General features: G+C 44.1%; 1 protein-coding gene across 1 annotated transcript in view; it reads left to right on the top strand.

Annotated features, from left to right (window-relative positions):
* Positions 1-7,137: 7,137 nt before the first annotated feature.
* CFAP221 (cilia and flagella associated protein 221) overlaps positions 7,138-27,127 on the top strand; it is a 97,330-nt gene continuing 77,340 nt past the window's right edge. Inside the window, exons 1-6 of the mRNA XM_058548822.1 lie at positions 7,138-7,215; positions 8,074-8,259; positions 10,685-10,785; positions 18,691-18,777; positions 18,941-19,039; positions 20,691-20,791. Coding sequence (XP_058404805.1) covers positions 8,121-8,259; positions 10,685-10,785; positions 18,691-18,777; positions 18,941-19,039; positions 20,691-20,791 — 527 coding nt within the window. The 5' untranslated portion in view covers positions 7,138-7,215; positions 8,074-8,120. The remainder of the gene's footprint in view (positions 7,216-8,073; positions 8,260-10,684; positions 10,786-18,690; positions 18,778-18,940; positions 19,040-20,690; positions 20,792-27,127) is intronic.

Here is a 27,127-nt window from a genome sequence, read left to right as displayed (position 1 = left end):
TGTTGGCATTATGCTCAAGCTAGTAGCAAGATGGCAGCCTTTTCCACAGCATGGAGAGATCCTGCTGAGAATGAAGCCAACAGAGAGTGGAGAGAACCAAGAGACAAAGCCAAAATTCTGACACCATCACCTGGCACCTAGATGCAGCTGTAACTGAGGCCTCTCTTGATAGATAGGTTAGATAGATGATAGACAATTTTTTTGACTTTTGAATCCATTTTTGTTACTTATAACAAAAAGAGTCCTGATACGCACTTATGAAGACTTCCCAGGAAGGTGACGTTTGAGCTGAAGGGGCTGGTTTGGAGGTGGGGGTGAGGAGAACATTGGGGAAGGAATGAGGAGTTGGCTATCCCTGGGTGTTGGGTCTAAGGCCTTCACCAAGTGACTACACCATGAAATGAACTTGCTCCACCCCTTCAGGTGCTCAATAGACCAAACAAAGAGGTCTGTCTTTTTTGAACGTGAGCTTTACTGGAAACAAAGCTAATGTATTGCTGATGAGCCATAAATAATGGGGCAAGCATGGTTTCCTATTTAGTGTTGAAGGACAAAAGTATAACGCTGACATTTTAATGGGGTTTTTATGGTCCTGGCTCACTGTTTACACTCTGGAAATGTGGGCTGGCTTTCTCAGGAAAGTAGTTTTTCCTTTACTTTTCTTATTTTCCTCCTCCATTTGTCAGCATCCTTTTGAATATTTATATGAAATATTATAGTTAAAACAGATCAAATAAAAGAGAGCAAATAAAACCATATTTGAAAGATAATGTTGCTAGTGCTCCCAAGGCCTTATCTTCACTGGATGCAGCCAAGAAAGGTCAGGTGCACCCCAGCCTCTCATAGGCTCCCCACGTTTCTGCCTGACAAGGCAGTTTGGCTTGGCAAACAGAAAAGACTGTTGGCAACAGACAAACCTGGGTTCAAATCCTGACTTAGTCTTCAATAAGCCAGATGACCTTGGGCACGTTACTTTAGCCCTCTAAGCCATAACTTCCTCATCTGTATAATGGGGAAAATAATACCCATCTTTCAGCAATGGTATGAGGTTGAAAATAATTCAATGCAATTAAATTGTCTGCATATACAAGTTAAGACACATTTGGCTGCAGATAATAGACAAACCAACACAAACTTGCTGAAACAGTAATAATGATGAGTATTGGCTCACATGACCGAGAGTCCAGAGACAGAGCATGCTGCAGGGTGGACTAATGCATGGCGTAGGCCCTGTTTACCCGTGGGTCTCTTGGCTCTGCCCTCTTCTGAGTTGGATAACCTCAGGCTGGCAGCAAGATGGCTACAGCAGTTCTGTAGCCTCATTTGCACAATTAATGCCAGAGGAACAGAAAATGTGGTACTCTCTTAAAAAGTTGACTCTTCTCCATCAAAAGGTAGAGGCTGTGTTCCCTCTTTTTATACCCAGGTGGACCTTTGTAATGGCCTCAACTGATAGAATGAAGCGGAAGTGGTGCCGCACAACTTTCAAGGCTAGGTCATAAAAGGAAATACAGCTTTAAGCCTGGCTCTCTCCTGGGACACTTGCTCTGGGAACCCAGTGACCACGTTGTGAGGAAGTCCAGGCCATGTTTAGGTATTTTGGCCAAGAGCCTCATCTAGGCTCCCAGCTGATAGCTTTAGCATCAACCGCCAGATGATGCCTTCTCCTGATTCCACCTCCCAGCTCTCAGGTCTTCCAGCTGAAGCCCCAGACATTACAGAGCAGAAGCAAACCATCTCTGCTGTGCCCTGTCTGAATTACCCGTCCCACAGAAACCAGGAGAGGTAGTAAATGATTATAGTTGTTTTAAGCCTCTAAGTGTTGGGGTAATTTGGTATGGAGCAATACATAATGAATACAACATAAAATTTTAAAAACAATTCTGCAAGGAAACAATCATTCACAACAAAGTCAAATGAAAAGCTGGGGGGAAAATTTCTCAACACTTATCAGAGGACAAAAGACTAATGTTCCTAATAGATAAAGAGCTCCAACAACTCAATAAGAAAAAGATCAAGAATCCAATGGAAAAATGGGTAAGGGACATGGATTTACAGAAATGGAAACATAAATATATCCTAAACATATGAAAACATGCTCACCTTCACTTATCATTAGAGAAATACAAAATAAAACCATACTGAACTACTATTTTTTTACACATGAGATTGGCAAAAATATAAAAATTTTATAATATATTCTGTTAGTGAGGACGTAAAGAAACAAGCACTCTCATGCATTATAAGTAGAAGTAAAAAATTAATGCAAAGCCCTTGGAGGGCAACTTGACAATAGTTATCAATATTACAGATGCACAGACCCTTTGAGCTAGCACTTCCACTTTGGGCAATTTTTCTACAGATATACACACATGTATATGAATGGATGTATGTACAGTTTTGTAGAAATGATGTATGGATTTGTATAAATCATTACAACATACTTTCTAGTAGCAAAAGATCAGGAACAATCTACGTATCCAACAATAGGGAACTGGTTACATAAATTATGGAATATCTGCAGCCATAAAAAGAATGAGGAGGTACTTTATGTACAGATATTGAATGATCACCCAGATATATTTTAAGTGAAAAAAAAAGAGGCAGAAGAGTAAGGTATTTGGGCTTTTAAACAGGGAGTGAACTTCTTACAAATGCAAGCATACGTATAATCGCTTGTACATGTATAACATGTCCCTGGAAAGATAAGTAAGAATCTAGTAACACGAGTTACCTCTGGGAAAGGGAACCTGGTAGCTAAACGACAGAGGTAGAATGGAGATTTTTCACTTCTTGAATTTTGAACCATATGAATATATTGTTTATAACATATATACTATATATAAAGTATAAGTATAAATATATAATATAAATATACATATAAAATATATATAAATTTAGAACTCACTTGGTGTAACTCATTAATGACTTAATTCTACAAATATTTTAGAGTTCCCACCATGTGCCAGGCAGTGTGCAAGGTGATGGGTATACAGTGGCGATCAAGTCAGCCTTCACTGAACTCATAGTCTAGGAAGACAGGCATCAAAGAGGTAAACCCATCCATCAGTCTAGAATCACACACTGTGATAAGTGCATTGAAGGAAGAGAACCCAGTGCTGGGACAGGATAATGGGGTGGGACCTGATTTAGAAAGAGAATCCAGGAAAATCTCCTCTGAGGAGGAGATCCTTCAGCTTGAGTAGGGATTATCCAAATTTCTGGTTATTTATTGCTGCAGCTATATCTATCCCCAAACTTGCAGGCTTGAAACAACAACCACTTTATTATATCTCACAAATTTTGGGGTCAGAAATTCAGGGAGGACTGGATTGAGCAGTGAAAGCAGTCATAGACCACCCAGATTCCAGTGGAGGGCACAGGGTCCCCACTCTCCGTGGGAAGAGCATCAAAGAATTTTCAGCCATCTTTGACCCATCACAACATGCAAAGGGGGCACAGGGGGAGCACAGTGGAGTGGGGTCAGGAGAAGGTGGAGAGAGGGGCCAGCAGTCAGGTCCTGCAGAGCCTGGAAAGTTGTGTTAAAGATTTTGAACTTTATTTTCTGTACAATGCGAAGCCACCGAGGGGTTTTAAGCAAGGAAATTAACTGTTCCCCCTGGACGACGGAAGCTTACAGCTCACAGCTTCCATGCCTGTGATCACACTCATCTCATTGCGTTAGTTTGGTGGAGGCTGGGAAACCTTTGTATTCTGCTCATTGTAAATGCCAAGTGAAATAAATGTGAAATACATAAATGAAATGATTCATAATTGATTATCTAAAACAGCTGTAATTGTAGGGATTCCCAAACTTTAATGTGTCCTTGAATCTCCCGGGGGATCTTATTAAAATGTAGATTCTGATTCAATAGGTCTGAGGTGACCTGAAATTCCGCATTTCTAACAAGCTCCTGTAAAACAGTTCACACTTTGAGTAGCGAGTGTTTAGAAATCATTGTTTGTCAGAATGTTTTCAGCTGAAAAAAAGAGATAATGCAGTACCAAACAATCAGAGGTGAAATGATGTCACCCAGGGCCAGGATCTTCTTCCTGTCTCCTGTTGTCCTCCTCACCAGCTGCACCCTCACGCTAGGGCCCCTCGTGGCCTCTGCTGGCTGCTGCGGTTCCAAGGAATCATTCTGGACACTACAATGTCCAGAAAGAGAAAGATACTCTATCTACATACATCTCTTTCTTAGGAGACAGGAAGCTTTTTCCAGAGGTCCCGAGAAGCCCTCCCCTAATGTCTCTCTGGCCAGAATTGGGTTATATACTCGACCATAAAGCAATCGTGGGCAAGAGGATTGGGAATTCCATGATTGGCCTAGACTAATCAGGATCTCCTGCTGGAACTGGGGATCTAGGGGACTGGGGACTGGGAAGAAACGTGAGCAAAGCCCAGGTTGTGTTTGTAAGAAAGTGGAAGTAGCCAACCAGCAGTGTCCACTGCACTATAACAGGCAATTTGGTTACTTGATTGTACAGAGACCTACATACTATATCTTTATCCATATCTATATCTATCTTTACAATAAAATAGAGAATTTGTCAATTTTTCTAAGAAAAAAATTAAGCACAAATTAAAGTGTTACCGAATACCCATTAAAAAGGGTATGGAAACAAGCATTTGATGATTTGAGCTAGGGTGGAAAGGTCTGGGACTACAGGAAACATACTCCCTGTTCTGAAATCTACAACCTTGTTGGGACAACAAAACAGAAAGAAGTAAAGCAACTGACTATACGAAAATTGTTTTACCCATTTGGCCAGCAGTTCCTGGGCAATCACTATGAACAAAGAACTGTGTCAAGGGGTGTGGGAGATCCAAAGATAAGGCACAGTCCCCTCCACCTGAGAATTCTGCAGTTTAAGATGCATACACAAATATCGATGAGCGAAGCATATAAAGAGATAAGTGCAAGAAAAGATGGTGGAACAAAGTGTATGGAAGCCCAGAAAAGGGATACAGTCCTTCCGGCTGGAAGGGTATGAGGAGGGTAGGGGCTATACCATCTCTAGTGCCACTTTTCAAAGATGGGGAGCTTTTTTTGTTGTTTTTTGTGAGGAAGGTTAGCCCTGAGCTAACATCTGTTGCCAATCCTCCTCTTTTTGCTGAGGAGGATTGGCCCTGGGCTAACATCCATGCCCATCTTCCTCTACTTTACGTGTGGGACAGCTGCCACAGCATGGCTTGATAAGCAGTGTGTAATCCGGATCCGCACCTGGGATCCAGGCCTGCAAACCCCAGGCTGCCAAAGTGGAGTGCGAGAACTTAACCACTACATCACCACGCTGGCCCAAGATGGGGAGATTTTTAATCAGTGATGATGGTTGGGGGGAGGGGGATAGCAGAGATTGGAGAGTGGGAAGATGGGAAAAATGAACATTCCCAGTGGAGGGGGAACAAACAAAACCACATTCAGCACAACAAGTGATGTGGCTATAAGAAAGGCAAGTATCCTCATTGGATCCCTACAATCTCTTATCAATATAAAACTATAAACAACATCAAGTAAGTGTCAAGTCATACAAGGAGCTAGGGAGACAAGTATAGCTCCTGGAAGAGAGAAGCCTGAGCCACCTGCGTAAGGATAATGTCCATGGGTGAGCAGGATGTAGACAGGGCAGGAGGTCAGGGGAGCAGGCCCAGTTTCACAGTTTATAACCCTAAGTATCAGCATCAAGGACAGAAATAGTTTCTTCAATGGTTAAATTGCAACAACAACAAAAATGTATGGAGGAAGAATCTATTGATTAAAAGAGACCTAAAACACATATCAATCTATTGCAATGTGTGGATTTTATTTGAATTCTGATTCAAAATGGCAAACTCTAAAAAAACATTTTATGACATTCGTAAAACAATTGAGTACTGGATAGTGAAAGACGTTAAGAAATTATTGTAATTTTTTAGGTACTGGTATTGTGGTGATGTTTTTTTAAAAAGTCCTTATCTTTTGGAGGTATGTTCTGAAATACTGATGGATGAAATGATGTCTGGGATTTTCTTTAAAATAACAGGGAGTAGGAGAAAGGTATAGATGAAACAAGATTGGCCATGATTTGCTAATTTTTTGCAAGTGGGTGCTGAAGGTTCATTATACTATTCTGTCTACCTTGGTATATGTTTGAAATTTACCGTAATAGACAATGTAAAACAAATACCTATGTTAAAGTAGGGCGTCCAAGAAAGAATGTCTGTCGGGGAAGCTCCACCCACTGCGCTTGGTTGGTCCCGCCCTTTGGGCTCTCGCAGGTGTCCAGTTCATGGTGTCTTCCGACTTTCTCATTTCCCCTCGGGAATCCATTGGCCTCGCACCTCATAAGTCAAGCTCTCTGTTCTCCCGCAGGCCCCGCAGACTGCTCTGAGTCCTCAGAAGTCAACCATGGCCTCCGGACCTCGAGCCACGGCGCCCGGCTCCCCCCTCGTCCCTGGGGAGTTTGGTCGCGTCCGGGCGCTGACCCAGGGAGCGCGTCCGCGTCGCCATGGCGACTGGCGGAGCAGGTGCGGGCGCCCGCCGGATCCCGCCCGGGAGCCATCTCCAGTGTGAGCGGCCTGGAACTTGGGGCCCGGGGTGGCTCGCTTGGCCGCCGCCGAGCTGCTGAGGCAGCCTGAGCTCCTGGCGGGTGTCCAGCCGCAAGTCAGCCTGGGCCGGGGTCGGAGGAGAGGTCGGGCCTAAGGGGTTAAATGGGGATGCGGGCGATGCGTGGGCCTGGGGTCGACCCCTGCCCATGGTAGAGGATGGAGTAAGGGCCGCTGAAGGGAGCAGGCGTTTGGCAAGGGTGAGAGGGCCTGCCCCGTTGAGGATGGGGCGAGGGGACCGAGGATGTGGGAGGTGTGTAAAGAGAGACAAGTTCACCCTAGGGGTGAGCGAACTGGAATAGGAGCGTGTGTGGGAACGGTTTAGCTATTGTACCTGCCTGAAGAAGGGCAGGGAATATGAGGAATCCCAGAGGAGGGGCCGGAGAGTGAGCTTGGGTAGGTGTCGAGGGGCTGGCGGGGAATGAAGCAGGCGAGGTGGAGGCTGAGCTGGGAAGGGGGGATCTTCAGCCGTGCTGGTAGAGCCATAGGAGGTGAGGGGAAAGGAGAAACTTCTTTCGGAAAGTGATTATTAAGCACTTCCTTCAGTACAGTGGCTGTATTTTGCTTGATGCTGTAGACTCTTCTGGGAATCTAAAGCTAGGAGCCTTCTCAAAAAAACAACAAAAAAAGTAAGCACATAAAGATCCACGCATGATTTTACGTTCTATCTTGGGGGCTTCACAGGGCAGCCCCCTAGCCTGTACGAGGGCCCCAAGTTAAAGAGACTTAGCTCTGGAAGATATAAAGAAGTGTGGGATTTGTAAAGTGCTGTTACAAGGCAATAAGTTAACACCAAATAAGTGGTAGAGGCAGTAATTGCTAAAGAAACTTGAAGGATATTGGGTCAACGTGGACCTTATGACGAAGGTGGAATGTAGAATGAGTGTGTCAAGGGAAGGCAAGTCTGACAAAGATTATGACATGAACCGGGACCCTACGTCCTAGGAAAGCCTGTGGGGGTGGAGGAGGTCTGTGGCTTCTCCACCTCCCACTCTGTTAGGAGAGGGGCCCAGGAAGGTGACTTGTAAATGCCATGTCCTGTAAACAGTGTTTCCAAATGTTAAAGGGTTACACAGTCACGTACATCTAAGAAACTGATTTGGAGAAATCTCAGCAAGAAGAGGCCTGTTTAACTATTTACTTCAACATTTTCCAAACTTATTTGACTGTGAGATCCTTTATTTTTCCCTTCACCAGCCCCTACTAACAGCTCAAGAAGCATCAGGACTACATTTTGGGAAAAGCTCTTGAGGAGAATTAAGGACGGATTTTGAGCAATGGTACAACGTTGAGTTGTGGTGTGTGATGCAAGGAGATTAATGGCACAGCCATGTGTGGGAATGGAGTGGCCAGCAAAGAGACTAGAGACAGGGAGGGCCTGAGCCACAGTAAACCACACGGTGACAAGAGGTACCTTTGTCAAGGATTGAGAAAAAAAATGTATGTGGTTTCTCATGGATGTTTATACTTGTACTCTTTTCTTCCAGGAAATGACCTTTGGCTCTAAAAAGAAGACTCCATTTTTCATGATAAAATGGCAGTGGTGAAAACCCCCAGCAGAGAACTAAAGAATGCCGAAGAACCGTTTAATAACGTTTCACCCATCCTTTTGAAGAGCCTAGTGGAGGAGCCCAAGAAAAGAACGGAAGTACCTAATCACCTCCTAGAATCAAGTAGGTGGTTAGAAAACAGATTTGCTTTACAGCTCACATCTTCCAGAGGATCCAAAGTCTGGAAAGCATAATGGAATTTTTGGTGCTGATTTGTCTATGTTGTTTTATAGGCTCATAATGGTTCTTATTATTAAGAACAATGGTTCTATTTAGATCCATCCACTTAACTGATAGATTTTTGCGGTGTAAATTATTCACCAAGCTCTGTTGCTTCCACTTCCTCAAATATCTTTCCTGTCTATCCCCACTGCCTGTTTCTCATCCTCAGCAGGTCACCAGGACTATTGTGGTACTCTCCTCCCTGAGTCTCATCCCTGGTCTCCTCGAGACCACCCTCCGCACCCCGGTCAGTTTCCTGTGTAGAATCCTGGCTGGCTCCTGGCCCTGTCCTGCTCAGTACTCACAACGGTTCCCCTCGCATACAGAATAAACTTGCAATTCCTTTGCTTGGCATTTGGCCTCCTTTGCTGTTGATCTGAACCTGCCCACCCAGCACCGTCCCCATGCCATGCCCCTCTATCCCCAGCTCCAGCCATGCCGTGTTACTCCTGCTCCTTCAAGACCACATGCATTTTACACCTTCTTGCCTTTTTCCATGCACATCCCTTAGCCTGAAAAGCCTGGTAAATCCTGTAGCTATTATGTAAAATGCTAATCATTTTGCCTACATTGTTCTCACTTAATCTGCATAACCTCATGAGAGACGTTCTATTTCCATTTTACTCTTGGGGAAGCTGAGACTCAGAGAGGTCAAGTGAATTCCCCGAAGTGGCACAACCAAGTAGAGAGTTGGTGTTCAGCTGTTGCAGCCCACCATCCAGCTCTTACCATCACACTTGGTTTCTTCCCACTCGTCTTTCAGGGCCCATCGAAAATGCTGGAAATGTCATATTTTGGTGTGGCTCTTTTCTCACTGTAGAACAATTGAATGCAAATTAGTATACTTGACTATTTCTGGACATTAACAGAAAAATGCCCATTTTGCATCTGTTTTGTGGCCCTAAAAACAGAAACAAAACCTTCAGCATTAAAAAAAATTACCAAATAATGTTAATTTCAATACTTAAAAAATTACCAAATAACCTACAGAGACTGTCAGTCCCCCTGAAATACCATGCTTACCCCATTCCAGCTCTTCAGTTTGGTCCAAAGATGATGACAGTGACAGCTCACCTGGTGCGAAGCAGAAACACTGAACATTTCACACCCACTTCAGATGTTTACTAGAATCACTGCGGGCTAAGGGATGGTGTGAGGGTGTCTGTGGCTCGCAGGATTTGGATACAGCCAAAGCTGAAGGGTTATCATTTGTAAGATATTGGACAGTGCATTCATATTGAGGGAGGCAGTTCAGTGGTTGGAGTCAGACAGACCTGGGCTTGATGTTTAACTACCAGCTGTGGGCGAGTTGCTTAATCTTGTTGCATCTCAGCATCTCACCTGCAAAATGGAAATAATACCTGTCCCATAGCATAGGACTGAGGATGGCAAACAAATGCCAGGTGTAAAGCACTGAAGTCATGGAAACAGTCATGTACCGGCGTCTCAGTGCCTTCTCCACACGTCTCAGCTCCTGCCTGAAGGAAGAGCTGGGGAGTTTTGTAGACCTGGATGCTTTTGGGAGCTCAGCTGTTTTAACCTTGTTCTCAAAACTGGAAAAAAAAAAAAAAGACATTCACATTACAGCAATAGCAATTTGAGACTGCTGTCCAGAGCGATAATTATTTAGAACTTTGAGATTACTCTATGTCACATTGTAATTCTGTTCAGAGGAAATCAAGTAATAACAGTTAAATACACAGTACAGTAATGCATCGCTTAACAATGGGGGTATGTTCTAAGAAATGGATCATTAAGTGATTTCGTCATCGTGTGAACATCATAGAGTGTATTTGCACGAACCTAGATGGTATAGCCTACTACACACCTGGGCTGTATGGTACTAATCTTATGGGACCACTGTTGTATATGCAGCCCATCATTGACTGAACCATCATTTTGCAGTTCATGACTGTAATAAAATTACACAGGTGGTGTTTGGATTCTTTGAACTGGGTCTTCTTTACATAATAAGTAATTGCAGTGTCAGAGCAAAGAGAGAGCTGTGCTCTCTACAAGCTCATATTTTATTACAAAGACTTGTACAAAATGTGTGAAGAGCAAATTATTTTAATAGGTAATAAGCGATAGACCTGAATTTGTATTGTGATGATAATATCTCCCAAGTGAAGTATACAAATAGAGAGGGAGAAGCAGTACAGTTCATTTGGCACTGATCATTAGTCTTGTTGACAGCTGTATCCTCTGTCTGAAACTTTCATATGCTTAAAATATCCTAGATTAAATATCCCATGTTAATAGGATCTTCTTTCATTTAATATATTTTTTATGTCTCATCTCATACTTATCTACATTGTTTTTATAGAGATTTATGCAAAACTTCTGAATAATAAGGTCATACAGGCAAAACCTGGCATATTGCATTTTGGAAGCTATCAAATAGGAAAACAACACCAACAGATTCTGGTAGGTGCTTTTTAAGTGGGATAATTAATCATCATAATGAAATGACATAAATGTTCTGTATTTATATTACTTGCTCATCTAAAGAGCAGCATACTCAGCAGAAGTGCAGTTGTAAATTGGGCCAAAAAGGTAGTTCTAGGATGAGAAATTTTGAAGTTGCATCAGTGTGCTTGGACAAGTTACTTCCCCCGCCAAAGGCTCCTCCCGGAACTCTTTCCAAACGGGTACTGTTGCCGAGTGACTCTTAGGGGCCAGGAACCGTGCTTGTGTCTCCCATGATTCATTTAGGCCTTATACCAGCTGTGTGGAGGTTGTGTTATTACTCTCATTGTATAGATGAGGAAACTTAGATTCCAGAAGGTTGAATAGTTGGCTCCAGAACACAGAGCTACTAAGTGATGCAGTCAGACTGACTCTTGGGTTGCCTTCCTCCAGACCGGTGCACTCTTGTTGCATGCCTACATCACCAGGGAAAGGGTGTCATTTCCTAGGAGGCTCAAGTGAGGGTTCCATTTCACCTGCTCAGGTCAGATGCCCATGCTTTATCAGTCATTCTGGCCAGAGAGATTCTGGTCAGATCTGCGGTGGCAAGAGCCAGCTCCATTGAACTGGCTCCAGAAGAAAGATGACGGGATGGACTGCCAAGTAGCCAAAGCCTATAGTGACTGCAGTCTACCGCAGAGCCACACCGAGATCCAGTCCTTCCTGGGTCCCCTTCGTTGTCCTGGATGTTCAGACTGGGGTGGGCTCTGGGTGACTACAGCAGTCCTAACTCCCACGCCAAAGGGGACCTGAACATTTAGATCAGCTCTACAACCTCAGTGACCTCCCCACGATCCCCTAACGTCACACTGAGCAGGACATCAGAATTACTCCCACTGGACCCTAGATCTGAGCCAAACTGGCCTCTGAGTGTGTGTTGGAGTGGGGCAGAGGTGGGCTCTCTTCACATGGACCCTCTGAGACTCTGGCTTGGTATGTGCTGTCCCCATCTGGCCCTGTGCCCAGCCACCACAGAAGTCTCTACTTTTAGATGTAGTGCATTCTTAGAAGCCATGTCTCAAAGTGGATCATTTTAAGATAGAATTCGACTATTGTGTTAGACTGCTCTGGGTGAGAAGAATCACAGGAGGAAACTGACAAGTGGTAAAGCTGTCAGGAAGTGGGGTTAGGTTTTAGCAGGCAGTCCCCAACGACAGAGAATGCAATTCCATGAGTCCTTACACGCTGAAGTGGGTAGAAAGAGTAGATCAAGAAAGGAAGCTGTTAGGTGCCAAGTGTTTCCTCTCAAGAAAAGGGTTAGGATTTAAAACTGTGGTTAGGAACTTTCCCCATCAACCGACAAGGATGCATTTCTTAGAACATGGCATCAAAGACCAAGGTTAATAATTCATTTGGGAGCTTACTTTTCCTGGTTATTAGGTATGCTGTCTAGATTATGGTAGGATAGATCTAAAATAATTATCATTCATAATTATTCATTGTTTATAATGAATAAACAATTCACTCCCCATCCCCAGCCCCCTCACTCTCCTCACTCCCCCACTCACCCCACCCCCACCCTAGGCAATCACTAATCTACTTTCTGTTGGTATAGATTTGCCTATTCTGGACATTTCCCTATAAATGGAATCATATAATACATGGTCTTTTGTGACTAGCTTCTTTCATTTAGCATAATGTTTTCCAGGCTCATTCAACTTGTAACATGTATCAATACTTCATTCCTTTTTATGGCTGAATAATATTCCATTGTATGGATATACCACATTTTGTTTATCCTTTCATCAGTTGATGGACATTGGGGTTTCCACTTTGGGGCTGTTATGAATAATGCCACTGTGAACATTTGTGTGCATGTTTTTGTGTGGACATATTTTCAGTTCTTTTGGATGTATATCAAGGAGTGGAATTGTTGAGTTGTATGGTATAATAGTTTTCTATGGCTGCTGTAACAAATTACCACAAATTTAGGGGACTTAAAAAAACAGAAATTTATTCTGGAGGCCAGAGTTCAAAAATCAAGGTGTTGGCAGGGCCATGCTGCTTCTGAAGGCCCTTGGCAAGAATCTTTCCTTGCCTTTTCCAGCTTTTGGTGGCTCCCAGTGCTCTTTGGCTTGTGGCTGCGTAACTCTAATGTCTGCCTCCATCATCATGTGGGCTTCTCCTCTGACTCCCTGTGTCTTCTCCTCTTTTGGCCCTTAAAAGGACACCTGTCATTGGACTTAGGGCCCATCTGGGTAATCCAGGATGGTCTCATCTCAAGGTCGTTAACTTAATAACATCTGCAATGACCCTTTCCCCAAATAAGGTCACATTCACAGGTTCCAGGTATCAGGATGCAGACATATCTTTTTGAGGGCACCATTCAACTCACTATTGTTTTATTTGCATTTCCCTGAAATGCAAATGATGTTGAGCATCATTTCGTGAGCTTACTGGTCATGATGTGAAAAAGGTTGTGACAGAGAAGCCATTTGGGGAGGAGACATTTAGGGCACAGAGGAAGACGTGGAGAGGGGCTCAGCGTGAGCAAGCATGCAGCATATTTGGAGACCAGTGTGCAGTCTGGTTTACCTGGATTGTAGAGTTTGGGAAGGGAGGTAAAGCTTCATTCTGCTGAAGACCAGAGACGATCTCTGTCTTCTGTATATCACAATGCCTAACACACAGACAGCACTCTATAAACATTTGTGAATGATACTGAACTCACTTTACAGGAAGAGAACGACTTGGCAGAGACTCACTAATTCCAAGTAAGTACAGCGTAGGGTCTAAATAATCCTGCTGTTTCTATCAGACATTAAAACAAACAGAAATAGATAAAAGTACAAAGTGATTTCATCTTAATAACATCCTGGGAGATCTTGGGAGAGCCAGCCTCTTGTTTCCACAAGCAAAGTTAAGCAGAAGCCTAAGGCAGTTACCTTGAGATTCTTGCCAAACAAGGGGGAAAATCCAACTTTGCTTTTATCTTGGTTTTGCTACAGGAAACTATGCAAATTGCCCAAGAATGGAATGATTGAATGTGGGTTTAAAACCACAATAAATTGTTCATTAATATTGGAGATTGACCCAGATCTGCGTAATGGATTTAAAGCCTTTTACTTGAATTCATAGTGCAATCAATGTTTCGATTTACTTTGAAATTTGAATAATAGTTCCTAGTTTTCTGAAAACCAAGACCTCTTAAATTCTTTTTCTCTCTGTGGAAAGATTTTGTTTGGGAACCTACAGTTGGGAAACTATATTTATTAGGTAAATAATTAATCCATTTTCCCATGAAATAACCATTGTTACTGTTGACAGCCCAAAACAAAGTTGTTAGCCTATACAGCCTTATCTTACATAAATTAACTGTTCCTTCAGGCTTTCGGTAATAATAGTATTAGTTTTGAATTCCCTATGGCAGCCTTTAAAGCCCCCTCCCCTGAGTATCTTGCTTTTCAAAATTGGGGCCATGAATCCCAACAGCTTCTCCTGAGTGTGCGAGCAACGGTGGGGAGAGTTGAAGCCAGAGTATAAACATAGAGTGTCTTTCTGGAGCATCAATTTGACTCTCATATTTTGGAGAAATGCATTATAGAGCAAAATTTTAGAGTAAGATGCATAACCAACATGCATTTTAACATAAAAAACTTTAAAGAACTTATAGAGCTGCTTGAATTTTGTCCCCAGATCCCTGCGGTTAGGTACTAACCTCTGAGAAGCTGTGCCGCTAAGGGGAGGTGTTAAAAGACTCCAACTTGGAGGCTGAAATGTGTTTTGAAAATACTATGATAAGTGCTTGTGGTTGAAGGTTAGCCCCTACCCACCTCAAGCCAACGCTTCACTAGAGGGTGGGTTTGCTCTGCCCTGTAGAGGGAGAAGACTAAGGTCTCCTGAGGGGACGTGGAAGGGAGAGTGTGAGGAGCAGATACGGGAGGGGGAGTGAAGAGAGCTGTGAACCATACTTGGGAAATCCCTGTAAATCTTGAGCAAAAGCTGTTAAACCCGTGACTGCCTCCTGTGTGGTGGGTGGTTTTTTCGTTTGTTTGCTGTGAGGGGCAGTTCTGAAAAACCGAAGCAGGGCTGAATTTTATGTTGTAGTCAATGTGGTGTCCTGTGGAGGCCACATCCAGGTCATGAGGACCCACCCGGCCAGAACATGGTCAGCCCTCAGGGGAGCAGACAGCTTGGAGGGATGGGGCGTATCTACTGATCCCAAAATTGGAAGACAGGGTAGGATTTTAGGCAATCTTATCTTGCCTCACCTCCAGGGCAATGCTGGGTTACTCATTTTTTCTTATGTTTTCAAGTGAACTTTTAATATAATTAATTTAAAATACACTTTCTAAACACTTCCTTCATCTTCTCAAGACCTTTTTTATCTTTAAATGATTATTTTTTCCCAGTTTTAGTTATAAATGGAAAGGCAAAATGCCATTTTAGTCCTGAAAGGATATTATTTTTAACAATTTAAGAAATAAAACTGACCTGCTGATAAAGTGTAAAAATGAAGATAGGAAATGCAGTTTGGGCACTGACATGTGCGGAGCTATGAGACAGCAGGACATGGTGGAAAGAGCTAGACCAGGGCTGGAGACCAGAGTACTGGACCCAACTCTTCACTTACCCCCGTGTGCTGTGAGCAGTACGAAACCTCGGTGTGTTCCTACAATAAGGGGATTGTGCTAACTGACCTCTTCCTCCTTCTAGGGCTCAGACAATACCCTCTTCAATAGGACAAAGAACATGGGTTAATATAGCATGCAATGAGTATTTGCTACCAAAAGTTGAGAATTGCAAAATTAATAGAATCTTCAGTCTTCCCAATATATTTTGAAAGTCCGTCTCTTGAATGTGGACTTTGTTTTCTAAAATGTAGAGAACAAGCTGTTCATTTTTTGCTTTAATTTGTTAAGTTTTGTTGTTGTTTTGAGTTCATTAAGAAAGTTCATTGGCAAACATATCCCCTGGAATTGTCTTAAGCAACATTTGGTTTAAGCGTCCTTGTGAGGAGGATTTTTCCCCCTCACCGTCACTGCGGTCTGTTGACTGCCTTCTCAGAGCCCTGCTGTCTCCCACCTGGAACAGGAGGCCCAGCACTTCAGACTTAGTGAGTCTCCATTTCACTTCAGGCCTCAAGTAAAAGCTGAACATTTTCTTCCTCTTTGTGCACTGCCTTTACCTAAATATCTAAATTTTTGTTTGAGTCTGTTATTTCTTATTTCTCTATTGATCCAAATGAACAATTCCAGATCAAGAATCTTTTAAAAGTGAATATGGGAAACTATAGCCAAATAATATATTTTTTATTATCATGAAAATCTTTGTTTTATTCATTAAGAAAATGCTTCCATATTTTCATATTGCTAATTGTTTACTCACTTGATGATACAGCCGTCATCTCGTGAGCTCCAGCGTACAGCCTTCCCATACAAGGGTCGTGGGCAGACTTGGATCTGCTCTGCCGCTCTGAGGCTGGAGTAAGCATCAGGTTTCTTTATTTCTTTAAATCAACGTCTGGCTCAGCCCATCGCCCACACGTCTCAGGAGTTCCAGCTCCTGTCTCCCTGGGGACCATTCCAGAATACTGGAACAACGGAGTCAGCCCAGTGGCTATGAGGATAGACCTTTTGTCTTCAGCCTATGAAGCCACTTGTTGCGAAGTGACCTAAGCCAATGAAGTTATTTCTAATTGTCAAGGAGATAATTGATAATCTGACCCTGATGGGAGGTGGGAGCCATAGGTCCCCTCCCCAACAGCCTTGCTACCAGGTAGTCTGCTGCAATGAAAACGGATCTGAGAAGAAATTCTGCCATGCATATAAACACTTATTAGCAAGTAGACAAAAAAGAACCATCATACTTATAATCTCCAAGAAGTCCCAGCCATAGCTGCTTGCAGGGAAGCTCTGCTGGCAGCAGATGCGGCAGCATTCCATCAGTAGGACTGGCCCACCTTCTGACTGACTGACAGAATTTTTTTGTGCAAAACATGGGACCCAAGGGAGTCCTGGGCCTTTGACTGTTCTTCTAAAGGATATTGGGCTCTGGGCTCACCAGATTCTCATATCCCTTTTGTTCAAGAGCGGAAATGCCTGTGTGATGTTTCCAGTTAGTCCATATATGCTGAGCATCCCTTATGCTAATGTGGAAGACCCTCTAGTGTTACTTCAGGTGAGCATTATTGGAGCGCTCTTAGTGGCCGCCTCTGGAGTGTGGACTGTGGATTAGGCTTTCAGTGCACACTAAACACTTCTGGAGTGCAGATGACCGATTACTTCTAAGGTTAACCACCCCCAGGATATACCTTAAAACCAGTTCATACACCCTTATTTGTTGCGCTGTCCTTACTGAATTATTTTAAAGTAAATGACAGACAATATAACCACTTCTGCTCCCAGTTCTTCCTGGACTCCATCTCGAGGCCTTCGCAGTCCTCTCTCCATGGCAAGCATAGGGATAGAGCTCTTGTCAGGGTTCCAGGCCCCAGGCCGAGTGGCCACCTCTCCATCCACAGGCAGGTCCTGCCACCCCGGAGCTCTGAGAGCGATGGGCACAGGCTCCAGATCTCCTGGGTCCCAGCATCTCTGCCCTCCCAGTCTCTCCTGGAAGGACCACACTTGTGGTAGGGCCCCAGGAGCCCACATCTTCACCAAGACCGTCCCTATGCAGGGCCCTTGGAGGCTGAGAGAGGCCTGAGCAACTTTTGCTTTTTTTTGAGGCTTTTAGCATATTGAAAAAAGACAAGGCATGCCAAAACAGGGTCACAAAAATTGTCGTACTTTATGGGCCGGCCCAGTGGGGTTGCGGTTAAGTTCATGAGCTCTGCTTCGGTGGCCCAGGGTTCACAGGTTTGGATCCCGGGCACAGACCTATGCACAGCTTATCAAGCCATGCTGTGGCAGGCGTCCCACATATAAAGTGGAGGAAGATGGGTGCGGATGTTAGCCCGGGGCCAGTCGTCCTCAGTAAAAAGAAGAGGACTGGCAATAGATGTTAGCTCAGGGCTAATCTTCCTCACCAAAAAAAAAAAAAAAATTGTGGTACTTTGAGAATGTTCACAGGTGACAAACGAGAACTTTTAACAAATGCAAACACCAGTGTAACTTCATCAGGAAATAAGATCTGAAGTCTAATTTAGGGCTTCGATGATCCTGAGGTCTCTGGCAATAGGCCCTAGGACAGGCCCAGCCTCTGGCCTAGACTTTCGAAACGAAAGTCCTCGTAACTGTCCCCTGGCCCAGGTGAAGCCCAGATCACCAGAACCCAAAGTTCTTGCTATACTCTCAGGCGCAGGAAGGAAACCTCTACTGAGAGACCCATTAGTTTATCCAGCAGGTTGTTCTTCCTCACAGGGCTGGCCTTCTGCTGCCACCGTCATAGAACTCTCGACCTCTGGTTCGTTTTCCTTTGTCCCCAGATGAATTGGAAGCTGTCCTAGCCACACTCTTTTTCCTGATTTTTTGACTGCCTAAGTGTCACCAGTCCCCAGGACCAGTGTCATGTAATTAGAGAAACTGTGGGAGTTGGTGGGTCACTGGCTTCTTAGCTCAGTTGAATCACAGGACTAAGTTGAGTTCAACAGAGAGGCCCACACGGTAGCTGGTCAGGGAGGGGGGGAGGGGAGTGTGGAGAAGACAGTATATGTCTGGGGACCCTGGGCTGCAGGCTCTGGTAACGTCCTTAAGCTGGGCTGAAGGCACAGGGGCATATTTTATTATTCTTTAAACGGTGTTCCTTGTGTTTATTCTTCTTTTCATGGTGTAGGATGGATTTTGAATCTTATAAAAAGTTTAAAAGTACATTCTGTCCCCTCAAATTCCTTTTGGAACAAGATGAGGTATAAATAATGAGGAGTTGAATATGCAAATGGATGAGACAGTGCGTTTACTCTGAATGCTTCTTTTTCTCTCCCAGCATCTGGTCAATGTCTCTGATGAAGACATAAATGTTCATATTTTACCCCCACAAACCAAATACTTTCAGATCAAGTATGTGAAAAAGGTAAGTGGCGTGTGGTTGCCTGTTCTTCCAGGGTGTTCTCTGTTGGGTTGTGTCTTTGTATGTCACATGTCTCCCGGGACTGGGTGTGTGGTGTGTTGTCACCACTCTCCTGTTCTCTGCGTGCTCTGGGGCTTGTCCCGACGAGAGCCCACTTGTCTTCTAGGAACACTGCCTTGTCCCTGGCTTGTCCCTCACGGTTACCGTTACATTTTCTCCAGATGAGTGGCGATACTATTATGATTGCATCCGTGTTCACTGTAAGGTAAGCTTCTTAAAATTGCTTTTTTGGGGGAGGGGTGATGGGGTCAAAACTTATATCCTTAAGAGAAGAAGAAAGAGAGATGGAATGACAAGTATGAACTTCCTCAGCCCAGTGCCTGGTATGCCTCAGACAGCCAGTCAGAGTGGCATGGAGGGTCCTTGTCCAGTGATGTGGGTCCCAGTTGGGAAAGCATTAGGCCACCAAGAACAGGGCAGAGTCACGAGACACTGTTTGCTGCAGGTTTCCCACCTGCCTTGGCCTAAAAACCTTATTTATCACGTCGTACTGGGAGCTGATGAAGGCTTTTTCAAATAAGTTAAACATACTCCTTTAAGTGCTAGGTTAAAAATCTAGCAACAACCCCGAGTTGTGATTATAAACACCAGGACTGGACAGTGTCTCATGCAGGAATGTCCTCAGAGGCAGCCCTGGGGGTTGCAGGGAGGTGGGGGCCTGTGTGGCCTTACCGCAGATGGCTGGGCTGTTTGAGTGCCTGGGAGCCTCTTCTAGGTCACCTAATTCACCACCTGGCTTCCAGCCAGAGCCGGTTCCATGAGCTGTCAATCCTTCTTGAAAACTGTCACCTCCACCCTTCCCTTTGCTCTATATTCCAGGCCCAACTCTTGCAAGTTGAGAAGCCTTAAGGTTAACTAAATTTAATTTCAAAACTAAAATGGAAGAGTGTGTTTTAGTAACAAATGAGCTTCAATTAAAAAAAAAAAACAAACAGAAAAGCTAAAAATGAAACTGGAGTATTGCTTTCAGGAGGAATATTCTGTACCAAGAAGAAAAATCGCTAGGACAGGATTACATAGAGTGCCAGGGCACAGCTCCTGCTACTGAGTGGTAATGCTAGTAAGTCCTTGAAGTTATGAAGTACTTTTAACTTTTTAAAGCCATCATCTGCTTTAATTCTTAGAAACACCTTTAAGGAAAGGCAGAATTATCCCCATTTTCCAAGGGAAGAAACGAGGCCTGGAGAGGGTAAAGATCTTATCCAGGGTCATACGTTATGCAGAACCAGAAGCAGGCCTCTGCGCCCTCTCACCAGGTCATTGTTTACTGTTCAGCACTCTCTGGTTCAGCTGATTCTGTGCTGGTTTCTCTTTCTTTCAGCCCACAGAAGATTGTGTTTCCCTGTAACTTCCTGAAATTGGAGCATGTAGAATTCTGTGTTTCTATCTACATGAGGGCATCATTATCTTTAGCTCTCCTGGATAAAAGTGAATATCATTTCAATGAAATGTACTTAAGAGTATTTCCTACACTTTGTTTATAGCTAAGAAAACTCAATATTTCTAATGTTGTACTTAAACACTCAAGTTTCTTAAGGAATTTTTTTTTTTTTTTGCTTGAGGAAGAGTTCCCTGAGCTAACACCTGTGCCAGTCTTCCTCTACTTTGTATGTGGGACGCTGCCACAGCATGGCTTGATGAGCAGTGTGTAGGTCCACAGCCAGGATCCAAACTCACATACCCCGGGCCACCTAAGCGGAGCATGCGAACTTAACCACTATGCCACCAGGCCAGCCCCTTAAGGAAATATTTTTTAATGATAGAATATAAGATACGAAATAAAGCATCTACAAGTTCATCTTTGAAAATTATAGTCTTCAGTATGGTAAACTTGACTTTTTTCCCATTAATTTTAGGGAGATGAGACTTTGCTAGTTCCCATCCATGCCTATCCTGTCATGAACACACTGGACTTTCCCTCATTTATAAATCTATCAAATGTTCTACTTGGTGAAAGGTGAGTTACCAAAATGAAGTACCAAAATGTCACAGGACGTGAAAAGTTAAGAAATACATATGTAAAAACTTAGATTTGTATTTTTTCTGATGGAAGGTTATCCTTCTAGCTGAATTAGACTAGACTTGCAAGTTGAACTTGCAAGACTGTAGTTGCAAAGGCACAAAAAACCCAAGTCAAAATATTATAAGCAAGAAAGGGAATTTATTAGGCCATTTAATTGAAAAGTGCAAGATGAGTCTTCAGACGTGGCTGGGTATAGGGGTTTAAATCAGGTTGCAGAATCTGACTCTCCCCATATCTTGGTTTTGCTGCCCTGTGCAGGCTGCTTTCTCAACAGGCTCCCTCATGGGGGCAAGAAAGCTGCCAGAAGCTCCAGATACTCCTGGCAACAGAGGAAATGGATGCAGGGAAGGCAATGACAGTAGAAAGTGACTATAGAAACCAAATCTCAGGTTCCCTCCTCCTTCTTTTTGGTAAAATAGTCAATAATTCCAATTGTTATTTAAGATACATCTTGTTTTTTCAGTAAATATTTATTAAGTACCTACTAGTAGGCATAGTGCTGTCTGTCCCTAGGGATGTAAAGAAGATGGATATTGAGCTGCTAGATATTGATATATAATGGCCATGCCAGTTGTTAAAATACTTTTGTACTGGTTGGAGGTATATATTATCCTGAGTCCTTCATCCCTCCATCCCAGCTGCCGGCCCCTCTCCCACCTTCCCCTCACCTCCCAGTGATTCAGTAACTAAGCTGTTAATACCTAGTAATTTGCAACTGCAGGACCTGACTCCAGCCTTACATCCATTCTGATTGAGTACTGCTGTGAAGTCCCAATGGCTTGATATTTTTAATATTACCCATGGTAAAAGAATAGACATGAATAGACAAAGATTCTGATTCTAGAGATCTTAGAGTCTAATTGTGATAGAACCATGTCATCAACTAATTACGCCAATTGCTAAGTGCTATAGTAGAGGCGCACATAGGGTCCCGTCTAGGCCCAGAAGAGAGAGCGCAAAACTGCCTAGAGAGATGGGGCAAGTCCTCACTCTAACGGGGGTGACATCTGGTTATGCTAAGAGGACACCGTAGGATGGGATGTGAGGGTGGCATTCCAGGCACGGAAATAGCATGTACAAAGGCATGGCGGCGGCAGTGGAGAGCATGGATCACATCTTGTAGGTGATAAAGGGCCACTGAAGGATTTTCATCCACCCAGTAGCTGGCAAATACTAGACGCCTCTTGATATAGGTCCAGACGGTGAGAAAAGACTGTGGGCTTCAGCATGCTGTGGGGGTGAGAGCAAGTTCAAGTGCCTGCAGGCAGCACAGAGCAGGGGTACAAGTTGCTAATGAACAGATAGAGTTAGAGAGAAGGGGGACTGAACCCTTTTGGTGCTAGGGGGTCTTATGGACCAATGTGTATGAGCTTCAGGGCCCTTCCTTTTTAGTACTATCTGTTGTCCTTGAGTGAAACCCCAAAATTTAGATCTGGAACAATTGCCTTGGTTCAGCTGATGCGTGACCCCCTTCCCCCATCCCCCACGCCTTCCCATGAGCTTCTGACTCACCATCTCTCTTTACGTTTTTTAAAAACAACTCTTTAAGAATTGTAAATAAGTAATACATACAAAAGAATATATGATAATTTCTTTCATTTATTTTAGTAGTTTTGACACATACACAGACACCCCTAAATAACACATTGTTTAGCTTTGACAGTGTTTGATCTTTATGTAAATGGAATCGTTCTATTATGTAAGTTCTCTTGTAACTTGCTTTTTTCATTTCCTATGATGTTTTTGTGGTCCAGCCATGCTAACTCATAGAGCTGTAGTTCACTGGTGTAGTGTCCACTGTGTGGATTTAGCACACTTTTTATCTGCTTTACTGCTAATGGACCTATGGGTTGTTTCCACGATTTTTCTGCTGTGAAAAATGCACTGCTGTTGCATATCCTTGTATGTGCGCTGGGGCACATGTTCTAGAGTTGCTCCAGGCTGTACACCTAGACGTGGAATTGCAGGTCCAGAACAGGTCCGGTGTTACTGTGTAATGCCAAGTTCTCTTCCAAAATGGCTGTGCCCGTCACCCCCCCGCAGTGCATGAGAACTCTGTTTTCCCGCGTCATTGCCAGCGGCAGTTATCATCAGACTTGTGCGTTTTGGGTGAGGTATCTTCTTGGCCCCCTGCTTTTCCGCCTCCATTTTCCCCGAAACTTTCTGCCAGAACTCTATTCCAGCACCCCCCCATCAACCCTTCCTGTCGCCACCCAGCCCTTCTCAATACTCAGTACCTCTGTGGTGGCCTGCACAGGGTCCCCGAGACTCTAACACAGATGACAGTCACTCTATGCATTTTGAGGGCAAACATAGCTATTTTCTTTAAATAGCTGAATATAGCAACTTTGACCAAAATCAAAGTGGCAGGAAAGTGCTAACTTCCTAGTTCATTAATCCTTTCTTTCTGTCTGTCTTTTTTCCCTCTGCAAATTACTTTTTGTTTGGACCGTAAGTCAGGCGTATGAATTGAGAACAATGGGTTTCATGAACTGGTGGAAATGATAGTCCTTACAATGCAGACATCAGTCTTGGTTCTTAATACTCAAATCTACCAACTTCCCTGGAGACTTTTCCCAAGCTGTTTTGTACATAATGCCCTTCATTTGTAATAAGAATTAACATTTCAGCTAAACAGGTTATTAAACTGAGTTATTGTGTTTAATGGTATGATATTTTAAAAAGTCTTAAGGGGGCCGGCCTGGTGGCGTAGTGGTTAAGTTCATGTGCTCTGCTTCAGTGGCCCGGGGTTCGCCGGTTTGGATCCCAGGCATGGACCTATGCGCTGCTTAGCAAGCCATGCTGTGGCAGGCATCCCACATGTAAAATAGACGAAGATGGGCAAGGATGTTAGCTCAGGGCCAATCTTCCTCAGCAAGTAGATGAAGATTGGCAACAGATGTTAGCTCATGGCTTATCTTGGTCACCAAAAAAAAAAAAAAAAGTCTTTCAAAAGATAAGCATGCTACTTTTTCTCTCCAAATGTTCTGGCAGCAGGCAGTGTCTTCCCAAGACTTCGTGCACTATACTTAATGGCTTTTTACCAACTTTTAACTACCCAAATCGTCCTATGCTGTATTCAGTCCAAAATGTCTGGTAGCAGGACAGGGACTGAGTATTTGAAAGGGTTTTCACCTGAAATATTCCCTATTAATCCTAGGCTGCCTTAGGGGTTGACAATATCATTTGGGTAAGTTCTTTATTCAGCATTCATTCATTCAACAAACCTTCATTGAATGCCCACTAGGTGCCAGGCACAGTGTCAGGTACTGAGGATGCAGAGATGATTAAGACCTGATATCGTGATTAAATGGACAATTCTAACTTCCAATTCAGTGTATTCTGTGGAAGGACACCTAACTCAGCTCTGTGTGAAGTGAGTTGGGGGCAGGTGGGACGGGGGAGTTCAGACAAGACAAGACTTCCCAGAGGACACCATGTCTGAACAGAGTTTTGAAGGATGACCAGAAGTCAGTCAGCAGAAGAAAGACGCGGAGTAGGAGAGAAGAGAGGTGTTTCAGGTAGTGCAGTAGCTTGGGCAAAGTCGGAGATGTGAAATGTTCAGCACAGCACGTCTGGGCCTGTCTAGAACATTCGTGTGACTGGACGAGGGTCGCAAGAGCTGTGGCAGGGGAAATAGGGAAAAGACAGAGCTAGAAGGGCCTCATACGCTTTGTGGGAGATGTAGATTTTACCCTGAGACCATCACTGAAAGATTTAAGCAGAGAAATGGCATGGTCAGATCTACCTCTGGCAGGCTGTGCAGAGAGTCAGAAGGAACGTGGCCAAGGCCACTGTGGTGAGCCAGGCATGAGACAGGAGAGGCCTGAGACACTTCAAAAATAGACAGTAACTGCAAATATTTAAATGTAGCAGTAGGGTCTTAGGTCAGGTTTCTCCGAAGCAGAAGCAAGGACTCATTGCACATGATTTATTAAGGCATAACCCCTAAGGGAGTGAAGAATAGGGTTGGGGTGCCCAGCCCCCCAGCCAAGGGCACCTCTCTGGAGAAGGTCAAGGAGAGAGTCATCAGCCACAGCACACCCAGAGCTAGGCGATGCATGCAACAGCTGCTGAAGAAAAGCACCAACAGCATCCACTACAAATCTGCAGCAAGCAGCCTGGTCCTTGGTTTATACATCCACTTGTCAGCACTCCATCTGTCTTCATCTGGCTCTGGAACTGTACTTCTCTGGAGTGACGGTGTGGCTTCTATGAGCAGTTACGCTGATGTGAGCTGTCACCTGGCAGAGGTGATAATCTCCTGGTCGATTGTGTTGTGATTGGATAGTGCAGGGCTGATGTACACCAGGTGAACATCTCCAGGATGCCTTCCCTCCCCAGGACAGCCCAGGGCCTGGAAAGGAGGCTCGGGCAGCCTCCCAGCACTCCTATCGGTGGTACCCCAAGAGGTGGGTGGTGGGAGTGGTCTGGCCCACATGCAAGCGATGATGGGAGTTCACTGTCCGTAGAAAATTTTAAAAAGACAACAAAACCTACTAGAAGTCAGTCTGCTTTTGAATATCGCCATGCGTCAACAGTTCTAAATATCATCACTGGTAAAATACTCCTCCCTACAAGGGCGGACTCGCTCCCAGCCATTGCTTGGATGCATCAGAAGCATTGCCTCATTTCTGATCTCCGGGCTCACTGTGGTCTCCAAGCTTGCCACTCTCAGTTTTGTTCCTATCACAGCGTTTCCTTACCTGGGAGGCCCACTGGGGCATCTCCCTCAGTGCTGAACTGCCGTCCCTCTGGCTCTTGCTCTTCCTCTGCCTCAGCGTGAGCTTCCCACCCCCATAAGCACATGAATACCCTGGCACTGCTCCATTTATTTCTTCGGGTGCTGTTTGTGAGATCAGGCTATGGCACCAGAAATGGATGCATCTCCAATGCTGCCTCTCTGCACCTGTCCCAGCTGCTTGGCAGCTGCTGTGCCCAACCTCACCCATCTTTCCTACCTGCTCCGCCCCACCCAGAGGGCAGCTCCCAGTCAGCACCTCCTTCAGCTCCACCATCCACTTGTCACTGTGTTCCTAAGAGATGGGGCACCTGACTCCACCATTAGCTTTGGCACTGCCTCTTTCTACTCACCTCTTAGCCCTTCACCTCACTCTTTCCATTTGTACCTCCTTATGGAAAGCTAAAGCCCAGGATAGTTTTCTAAGGAATTTTTAGGTTGTTGGAAGGGAGTGAAGAAGTGGTCCACCAATCTTCAAATCTTGTCTGTTGAAAACTACTACTTTTAATTCTCAACTTGTCATTGCTTCATCATTCATTCATTCATGCATTCACCCACTCTGAATTTGGGCTGCTGGCCCCCAATTTTTGGCTTCTGATTTAATTAAACTGTTGACCTGCTTGGTTTGGTCCACGTGGTGGTGGCCCATACAGTTTATTTTTAAAAAATATTTGAATTAGCTGCCAACATTTAAAAATGAAAAGATTTCACAATAAAAATTTTAATTCCCACTTTTCTTTAAAAAAAAAAAAAAAGGAAGATCCAGCAGTACTGGGCCCACATTTCTGCATGATGACAAATGGTTCAGCTGGGATGGAATAAAAGCTGCCTCTTTAGAGGACAGTGCCTTTGCCAGCTCGCCACAGTCCCCACCACTCCCTATCGCATCTCTCAGCCCTCCACTCATTTTTGTTACCTGCTCGACCTGTGAGGACTTTCAGAAAAGAAACTGAAAAGGAAGCAAGGCAATGCAGTGTCACGTTTAACAGCATAGACCCGTAAGGCCCTGTAGCCATTCTGTCTGGATTCCAATCCAGGCTCTTCTTCATGATGGCTGTGTGACCGTGAAAAATAACAACCTCTCTGTGCCTCTCAGAATCCTCATCTGTAAAATGCAGTTCATAAGAGTACCTGCCTCGTAGAATTGTTCTGAGGATTAAATGAATTAAAATAGAATTTACTAATAGTTAACAATAATAGTTAAAAGTTTTTAATACTTAACAGTACTAAGAACAGTGCTTAGCGTATAGTTAGTGATTTGTGTTAGCTATCATCATCATCACCAAAGAGATCTTTACCTAAAGAATGCACAAATGAAACCCAGCCAGTTTGGCTCATACTTTAACAAAGGGAGACAACACATAGGGAAATTGCAGAGAGAGGCTTGGAGTGGTAAGGCTGGCGGCCAAGGTGAAGGTGGGCTTCCAACACTGAGTGACTGGGCTGACAGCTGAGGGGGCTGTGGGAAGCCCCCAAAATGGCCTGTCAGGGACTGTGCACAAGCTGGCCCATGGCAGTTCCACAGAGGG

The sequence above is a fragment of the Diceros bicornis genome, chromosome 10, assembly GCF_020826845.1.
Source record: "Diceros bicornis minor isolate mBicDic1 chromosome 10, mDicBic1.mat.cur, whole genome shotgun sequence".
NCBI classification, from domain to species: Eukaryota; Metazoa; Chordata; class Mammalia; order Perissodactyla; family Rhinocerotidae; genus Diceros; species Diceros bicornis.
Note: the sequence above shows the minus strand (reverse complement) of the source record. Positions and strands in the feature narration are given on the sequence as shown.